Here is a 9,249-nt window from a genome sequence, read left to right as displayed (position 1 = left end):
CGGCTGGCATCGTTTTGTCACCCTGTTCACTTCACTTTACTTGTGCACCTGAGCAAACGCACAGTAGTCGGTGAATTTGTTGCGTGCAGGTTTTTCTTTTGTTTCGTCACTCTTAACACGTTATCGGAGGACCAGTGCGATAAAGACAGAGCACGCTGCAGCACCAACGGTCCATACAGTTTGACTTCTTGCCTACAGACTCTGCTTTCATGTTTAATTTGATTAACTTCACACGGGTTCTCTGAAGAGTTGTTGCATTAGACACAGCTTTCTCTCAGCCCTGCAGGTGGGATCCCATAGGTGCTACTGTTTTAATTATCTCCTCACAAGTCTGTCTCCATGGCAGCGCTCTACCTTTGAGGCCTTTGAGCTTGTGACCTGCTGTACACTGTTTTTACTTTTTAACACAAGAGCACAAAAAATAGGTAGCTGTAACACTTCTGGATCACTTTAATGCTATAAGCTAACTAATGGTTTGAAGGGTTTGACACAATAGTGCACCAAATTGGGGGTGTTGATATTATGGAAATAAGACCTGTAGGCTGTGTTAGAGGATTGAAGTGCAGTGTGGGATTATGTCAGCTGTGCACTGCAGTGGAGAGAGGCTTACTATCCTGAGGAAAATTTAAAAAAAAAAGAGATCAACATTTGGTCCAAGCAGCTTTAAAGCAAGACGATGTCGAGGCCTGTCATCCTTTTTTGGTTTGCAAAAACACCCTTCTGTTTTGGTGCTTTGGTTTGGCGTTTGCCTATGAGAAAAGAGTCGCTACTCCAGGCTGTTTCATAGAGGTAAAAGCAGGACTTCTACTAGTTCTTCTGGGCAAATACAATTACACCTAAACATCAATACTACTTATCTGTCAGTCAGCAACATGCTGGTATACCTGCTGCTGATTGACTCCATTCAGTTTGGCAACTTTAGTTTATGTGAAAGCTGAAATGTGGGAACAAGATTGTGGTTTGTTTGGGTTTTTTTTTTTTTAGGAAAAGTTTGGGAAAGTTTCCTGACTGGGGTCAGTAACTTCCTGAAGTCTCAGTAAGTACTAGGTAATAAAACATAAACGCTCCTTAAAAAACACAACCTTTTGCACAAATGAATCAAACAAGATGTAATCTGTTACTTATTGACCTTTGTCTGTGGTTACAAAGGTCAGCGTCACTGAAGAATAAACTTAAACAAGCAAATTGCTCAAAACAAAACTGTGTGGCACTGTTGTTTGTTGTCTATAAGTCGCTCCTTTGCTTTACTGCTCGTGTCAGCAACGCCTCCTATTAGCCAAGGTTTAACAGTGATTTAACAGTCGGAGGCTCTCAAGGTGTTTCATTACAGCTGATGGATGTCGGTCAAGCGGAAGTGATGTCCAGTCTGGACCTGTGACCCTAACACAACCTGACACGGTGTCTGTTTCTGCTGGGTTTGTTCATCATCTCCCTCCAGCCCGGTCATAGTTAAGCATGTAACAACCACGCCTCGGCAGCTGCCGTGATCAAGGAGAGTGCCCTCGCCCCTCCTCTTTCTCCTGGCCTGGAAACAAGAGGCCTGGGGCGACAAGGTGCACATATGCTGTTTGTCATACTGATCTGAGGTCAGCTTAGCATCATGCAATAAATCTAGTTAAAACCCTCTGGTGTATTTGTCTTTTTTAGTCTCGTGACATTGTTTGAATCAGCTGGTGGCTTTTTACCTACACACAGCTTCATTTTCCTTTTGCATCAGCTCCTAATAGAGCCACACGTTTGCCCTTTTGTTAATGGAAGAAAGCTCTTGCTTTCTTCCTTCTCATTGTCACTACTGCAAAACAGCATCTCCTTTCTTTTGTGATGGTGTCTTGTTTAAATGCTGCGTTGATGGAGCTTTCATTCCCTAAGGTTATTCTTGGAAAGGTCTCTGCAACTAACCGGGTGCTTAACATTCACCATGCAAAATGATGTTTGTGAGCCTTTTAAACACTAAGTACCACTCTGACATTCATCTACAGAACGTCTGATAAACCTAAATGTGTTAAAAAGATCACTTACGGTGGCAGCTTCATGTGGTCCAAGTTCAGTGTTTTAGCTAGTCTGGGGGGGGGGGCCCTTAAACCAGCGTTCTTTTGATTGGCCGACCTTTGTAAACAGACGTTTGAGCAATAGATGGGTGAGTTTTTGAAGATGCCTGAAATAACTAAATTAGCTATTTTCCCTCTGATTACTAATACAGGAGTTAACTAGGAAAAAACACCAGCAAAGAAACAGAGCATTTAAAGCAGTTCATGCAGGTAAAAATCTTCCTTAAGGAGAAGAAAGGAGGGAATGTGTTGAAGAAATGCTATCTTGGCCTTAAGACAACCATTCTGATGGCTAAAGATCCAAACGGGACACAAGAAAAAAAGAAATGCTATCTCGAAACAATTGCCTATCATCTGGAGTCAGTTAAGCTCTCTGCTTTTTTAAAAAACAAAAAATAAATAAACCCCCAAATATTTGTGCATATCACACAGGGATGGCCCCCAAAACATGCTTGTTGCACTGATAGACTAACTCCACTGCATTGGGTTCAGTAGTTAAACTGTTTATGTGAAAGCTATTTTGGGTTCAGTAATAGAGAAAATGTAAACCCTGATTTTTAAAAAATACATTTTTAGACACTCTTCTAGAGAAAAGGGGGACACTGTCAAACAATTTCCTTTTCTTCTTACCAATGCATATATTCCTCAGGCTTTTAGCAGTAATAGTAATTATATATACAGCTATATATATATCAATGATTTAATAGCTGCAGTTTCACTTTCCTGTGGTCGTGCAAACCATTATTTGATTTCAGTCACAAGACAAATTATTCTCATATGACACTGTTATGTAACATGTGACTGATTTCACTTTAGATAATGTGATCATCTACCTTGGTGAGGGGGCGGGGGGTTCAAGAGTCATGAGGTCAGATGCTGTGTCCTGACTCAGATGTAGCTTTCCTGCAATAACTGTCACCACAGATAAACTCCTTCATCAATAGGCTACCCGCTGCTCCTTTCATATATCACAAAGCCATAAGAGGCACTGGAAACACATTTGCCAAAGTCATCCTATAAACTAAGGCCAGTGTCACTGAGTTATACACTCTCTGTTGTCTTCCTGTACACAAGGCTTGCTATGTGATTGTGTGTGTGTGAGTCTGCTGTCTCCCATGATGAATGGGCTTCCCATTTAGCACAGCGGCACACATACCTCAGCTTCTGGTTCTGCAACTCTGTCACATTAAGAAAACAGTGCATGTCATCACCGTTTACATCATTATAGAGGTACTGGCTGCACGGAGGAAATCAAGTGGTTTTATTTTCGGTGTGATAGTGAGTGACGCTGGTCACAGCCAGCACGGAAACCTTTCAGCCAAACAGGCCTTTTCAGAGGGAGCTGGATCAAAATAGCACCGAACGGCATTGTGTAATCTGTTCTTCTCTCTTTTGTACAATGTAACAACAGAGCTCGCAAATCAATACACCTCCCTCACATGCTGCTGAGAGAGCGCACGGGGTGGTTGGTCTTATTTCCACTTCATAGTTCACCACATGTGACTGTGTGAAGTGGTTTCAGTGAGAGCTGCAGCATACCAAAACTGTGGTAGACTGCGAGGCGAAGGCTTCTCTTTCTCTGAGAGAAGCCGACAGTCCCTCTGATCACAGGCTGGACGGTTCACTCGGGTGATTCAAAGAGCCCAAATCTGATTAAACCCCAAGAACAAAGGCTGACTCTAAACTGAGTCCTCTTTGCGCCGGCGCTGCTGTTACTTCTGTCGAACCTACGCCTTCATATCAATCAATAATTATACTTGCACTCCAAAGAGTTCATGTAAATCACTCTCTATATAAAACACAGTGTAAGATGTTAGGAAAAAAACTATCATTTATTTGAATCTATAGTATCCATTATGGCTCTAAATAAATAAAATATTGGTAACATACAGGATAATGTCAGTGAATAATTTTTTAGTTACATACATCTGTTATAAAACCATAGAAATGAATCATTTTAGGATGTTTATTTGTAACCTTGTGATATTGTTCCTCCTATCATACATACTATAGCTTTAATAAAAATCATCTAATTATGCTAAAAGTTAAGTCAAGGCCCAAAGATGTATGCCTGCCTTATATGTACACAACCAAATACAGAATACATTTACATGGTTATATGCACATACCTGAGCATAACTCAATAACGTAGGTCCTTCTACTTGGTGTCCTGGGTTTAATCCATGAAAGGAGACACGGCCTATGTGTTAAAAATGCAATAATGTAGTATTGATTTAAACTGGCTGAAGAATGGCAGTGATGTTAGGAGCTGTATGCCTGCAAGACATATTTAGGTCCTGCAAAACCAAAAGCATCTCTGGAGCCTCTTTCCTATTCATTTAACAATATATATGTAACACACACAAAAGGATTCTACCATCTTACATATATATTGTTAAACGAATAGGAAAGAGTGTATATATATATATATATATATATCAGTGTTGCACACATACAGGCAGGTTAGTGGCCTCAGAAGCTGTCCGAGGTAAAGTAGACACACACTGATTTAAGGCATACAGATGGCCTAAAACAAAAGAAAAAGGAAACGCATAGTTAAGGGGGTACAGGGTCCGCGGGGGAGCTCTCCTCTTTTCCCGGTAATAAAAGCAAGATGTCTGTTAACATGTGCAGTTCAGTATCCATACGGGGCGCTGCAAATTCACTTGAAAGACGTGAGTTATCCGACCTGCGGTACTGAGGATGTAAACCACTCCTTTTTGGGGGTGGGGGGTAGCTGTTTTAAATATGGGGGGTCCTAAGGGTGGTGTGGTGATGGGGATTAGGACCGACCAGTCTCTTCCATGGCCACCTCGGCTCACCGTTCAGGTCGGAGGAAGAGTGATAGCGTCTTCGGGCTCGCGCTTTTCTGTCACCCCGCGCGCCTCCCTCTCCCCCTTGTCCTCAGCGACAGACTCCCTCGCGGTGCTCGACGGGATGTAGTGGCTCACGCGGGGTTGAGAAGACCCTTGCGTCTCTGTACCCAAAGCTCCCGACCTCCCCGCGCTCGTGTGACCGTGGGAAGACGCGTAGAGTCCTTCGTCCTGTTGCGAGTGCGCAATTTCTGCTCCCGCACCCCGCGGGGAAACCGCCACTCTCTCCGCTCTGTCACCCCACTGAATCGCCGGACCGTGCGGGGTTGTGCCCTGCCTGGTCTGGTTGAGAGATAACAGCCGTGTTTGCGTAGAGTTCCACTCTGTCATGTTGTCGTTTGTGGAGATGTTAGTTGAGATATTTGCAGTCGGAGTGGGCACCACCAGCTTCCCACCAGAAGAGGATGCGCTGGTTGGCTTCCAGATCAGGCTATAGTAAATTGCCAGGATAATGGCTGCTAAAGACACAGACAACACATATGCAAAAACAGTGGCTAGTCTCACCCACTTCTTGTTAGTCTTAGCAGCCATCTTAGCCTTTTTGTCCCCCGTATAAGTAGCAGGTTTGCCCCTCTCCATATTGGGCATGAAGTCCCGCTCTCTCATATTGCCCCTGTTTTTTCCTCGATGCTCCACCACCCCCTCCGTCTTGAAGGCTTTATGTTATCCACAGTCCAAGAGAAGAGGAAGCAGGAGGCTCAGAGGGAAGATGCTGGACCACCTTGAACCGTCCGCGCCGCAGGAAGATGTTGCACCTAAACAGATTTCCCGTAATTCATTTGATCTCAGAGGAACTGCGCCTCATATTGTGCAGCCAGCGCAGCACTGCGTTTCATAATGGACATCAAGCATCCACAGGCTGACTGACTGCGCGTTTCAGAATCCGACAGCGGCGGGACAAATGTCCCCCCTCCTCCTTCTCCTCCTCCTGTGCGAGGTCTCCAAGGAACAGCTGGCCGCAGGCCCACGGCGAATCCGCAGTATACTATTTGATGTCATTTATTAAAACGATTAAGTGAGATCATACGGTACACAACTGTCTGTCTTATCCAGCAAATGAAGTGGCTGGCTCAGCTAAAAATACAGGAGAGGGGGCGGGTGGTGGTTCTTAAAGAAGCAGCAGCTGTGCAGCAACCCGAGAAAAAAAAAACAAAAAGAAAAACGACATCTCCTTCACATCAGCACGCGAGAAGTGCACACGGAGAACAGGATGTCGCGGAGGGGATAAACACGGTCAACCGTGTGTTCTAGCTTCACTGCGTTCACCCGAGTGGAAAGGATGGTAGTCCATGTGCTCCGAGCAATCAGAGAGGGGGGGGGGGCTTCATTTATGTTGATGTCTTACGTAATCACGTGTTAAACTCGTAGCCAGACCCATACACAACGAGTGGCTTTCATGCCGCTTATGATGTTTCCTACCTGTTGGCTGCTCCACAACGCGCCTTTTCAGCACAATGGACAGCGACCCGAATTTGTCATCGCTCGTGTCCTCCGGGAAGGTGAAAAAGGTGAAGCGACAGATTTAACAAGCGCGTGAAATCCAGTTTTCAGCATAAATCGCACAGCAGTTAAAAACAAATAAATGAACACATTATATAACAAGTACCTTCTGTTTATTATACACTCACTGGACACCTTGTTAAGTGCATCCAACTGCTAATTAGCGCAAATATCTAATCAGGCAATCACTCGGTGTATTTGGGCATGTGCAGGTGGTCCACGTGCTGAACGAGCCTCAGGATGGCATAGCTTCAACTGGCGTGGTTGTTTGTGCCACACAGGCTGCTGTGAGTGTTTGAGGAGCTGCTGATCTGGGATTTTCCCAAAAGGCCATCTTTCGGCGTGGAAATGCCTCGTTGATGCCAGAGATCAGAGGAAAGTGGTTTGAGCTGATAGGAAAGCAGTGACAATTCAAGTAACCACTTCGTCATACGTCTGTGAAGGTTCTCAGTCATCCAGGTCATCGTAGTCAAAGGAGCTTGCAAAGAAAAGCGTCTGGACTTCTTTAAGTTGCTTGAAGACGTTTCACCTCTCATCCGAGAAGCTTCTTCAGTTCTAAGGTCAAATGGTGGAGAGTCCCAGATATAAACCTAGTGGGAGTTTCCCCCCACAGAGGGACAAAAGCACCCCTGATGATCCTCTAATCGCCTGAGCCAAGGTGTGAAATTGGGTGTGGGACCCAATCAGCCAGAGTTTCGGGTGAGTTCATTGTCAAACCTGGCCCCACCTTATCATGCGAATTCCTGAGGTCAGATGGCCCAGGATGTGAGTGGGCGTTAAGGCGTCTGGGAAGGGATCTTCGTCATACATTGGACCTTGAAGCAGATGGTCTGCAGGAGCACCTCAGTAACAGGAAATTGTTTGCATGGACTCATCACAATTGGACAATAGAATATTTTTTTAAGTCTTTATTTGCTGCAAAATAGGATCAGAATTTGGACTAAACAGCAGGAACATGAAACATGAAAGCATGACTCCACCTTGCCTTTTATTAATAGTTCAGGTTGTTGGTGGTGAAATTGTGTGGGGCAATCGGGGAAATATTTTCTTGGCACACTTTGGGCCTCTTTGGACCAAATGTTGTTTAAATGTCACAGCCTACCTGAGTACCATCATCCATCTCTTTATGACCACAGTGTTCCCATCTTTTAATGGCTGCTTTCTAGCAGGATAAATGTCACAAAGCTCAGGTCATCTCAAACTGGTTTCCTAAACATGACAGTGAGGTCATTCAAATGGCCTCCACATTCAGTCCAAAGCTCAGTCAGTATCTTTGGTATGTTGTGGAGGAAGATTTGCATCATGGATGTGCAGCCAGTAAATCTGCAGCACCCGTGTGATGCTGCTACGTCAACATGGACTAAAATCTCTGAGAAATGTTTCATCTCTGGGGCACTGTGTTGAATATATGCCACAAACAATTAAAGACACTTTAAAAGCAAAATGAAGTCCAACGTGGTGCTAGCCATCGGCTCCAATTGGTCACAGCAAATAGGTGCCCCTCCCTGAGCCTGGTTCTGCTAGAGGTTTCTTCCTGTTAAAAGGGAGTCACCAAGTGCTTGCTTAAAGGGGGTTGTTTGATTGATGGGGTTTCTCTTTTTTTTTGCTTGTCCCGTTTGGCTCTTTTGCCATCAGAAGTATTGTAAAATATATGTATCGATCACCTGGATCACCTGTTGAGAAAGAAAAAAGAGAAAACAAGCAAAAAAAAAGAGCAACATAATAAACAACATTACAATGATATATGGGAATATGACAGTAAATACTAAATGTTAAACATTATTGTGCAGCACATAAGATCAACAGAACACAGTGTGCTTTGAGGTAGGAGCCAAAAAGGGTGTAGTTTGTGGGTGTGATACCCGTGTGTACACCTGTGAGCATGGACGCGCTTGTTTTTTGTTTTTTAAAAGGTTCCTTCATGTAATGATCTGCTAGAGGGTGTGGGGGGGCCACAGCCCCGTCCTCCAGGGCATGAAGCAGGTATGGAGGAGATCAAAACTCCAGACATCCAGAGGCCCCCAGAACACAAGAGACCAAGGAAGACCAACAGAGGGGGTTTCTCTATTGTTTTAGGGTCTTTAACTTATAAAGCACCTTGAGGCGGTTGACTATTATGTGTCATGCTAAGTTTACAGTTAACATTACATTTTTGTTACATTGATACAAAGTGGAAAAATGACCTACATTATAGTGGCTTGGCTGCAGAGGTGAAAATGACTTGTTTTGCAACAGCCAATCCATTTCTAAGGATGAGCGTCAGCACAGGTTTCTACACGTGACGGGTGTGACAAGCCCTGCTCTAACAAACATCTAATGGGGGTTGTTTCTAATGACTGCTTTCATTGCAATGTTTTATGGTATGGTAGGGTATGGGAGCGAGGTGGCCAGCTGTGATGTGAGTCTGATAAGGTTGTGTGTAGCAGTTTTTCATTAAAAGGTTTTATTTCTCCATTAAGATCACCAGTATAAACTGATCCTGTGGTTGGTTCACCAGAAGTCACTTCTTTGGTTCTTCAGTGGCTGACTGTTTGCATCAGATATTGCGCTGTCTGAAGGTTTATTTGAATGTTATCCAAATGGCCTGGCATCTTTTGTTGAAACAGCACTGCCCTGAGTAATAAATGACACCGTGACCCTGGACAGGTCACAATTTCATAAAATATTTAGCCAATAATGCAAAATTAAGCACTAGTATGTGATCAGATCAGGCATTTATTCACAACATATAGCAGAAATAATCAAACACTTAGTGCAACAGATGCTGCTTCAACTATAGTTTGAGGCATACATAATATGATATGCTGATATAAATAATGCTAACTCAA

At 43.9% G+C, this 9,249-nt stretch overlaps 1 protein-coding gene across 1 annotated transcript; it reads right to left on the bottom strand.

Moving 5' to 3' along the window:
* Positions 1 to 3,945: 3,945 nt before the first annotated feature.
* On the bottom strand, positions 3,946 to 6,363 carry LOC102212934 (uncharacterized). The gene has a single exon (XM_005742802.1). It carries the CDS (start codon positions 5,525 to 5,527, stop codon positions 4,874 to 4,876), a length of 654 nt encoding a protein of 217 aa, XP_005742859.1. The 5' UTR covers positions 5,528 to 6,363; the 3' UTR covers positions 3,946 to 4,873.
* Between the last annotated feature and the right edge of the window lie 2,886 nt (positions 6,364 to 9,249).

Source organism: Pundamilia nyererei, unplaced genomic scaffold (genome assembly GCF_000239375.1).
Source record: "Pundamilia nyererei isolate P.nyererei 1_Seehausen unplaced genomic scaffold, PunNye1.0 scaffold00123, whole genome shotgun sequence".
NCBI lineage: Eukaryota > Metazoa > Chordata > Actinopteri > Cichliformes > Cichlidae > Pundamilia > Pundamilia nyererei.
This window is presented reverse-complemented; position numbering and strand designations above follow the sequence as displayed.

Bases quoted from the DNA above. Each gene is read 5' to 3' on its own strand.
- LOC102212934 (XM_005742802.1), bottom strand. From the start codon at position 5,527: ATGAGAGAGCGGGACTTCATGCCCAATATGGAGAGGGGCAAACCTGCT.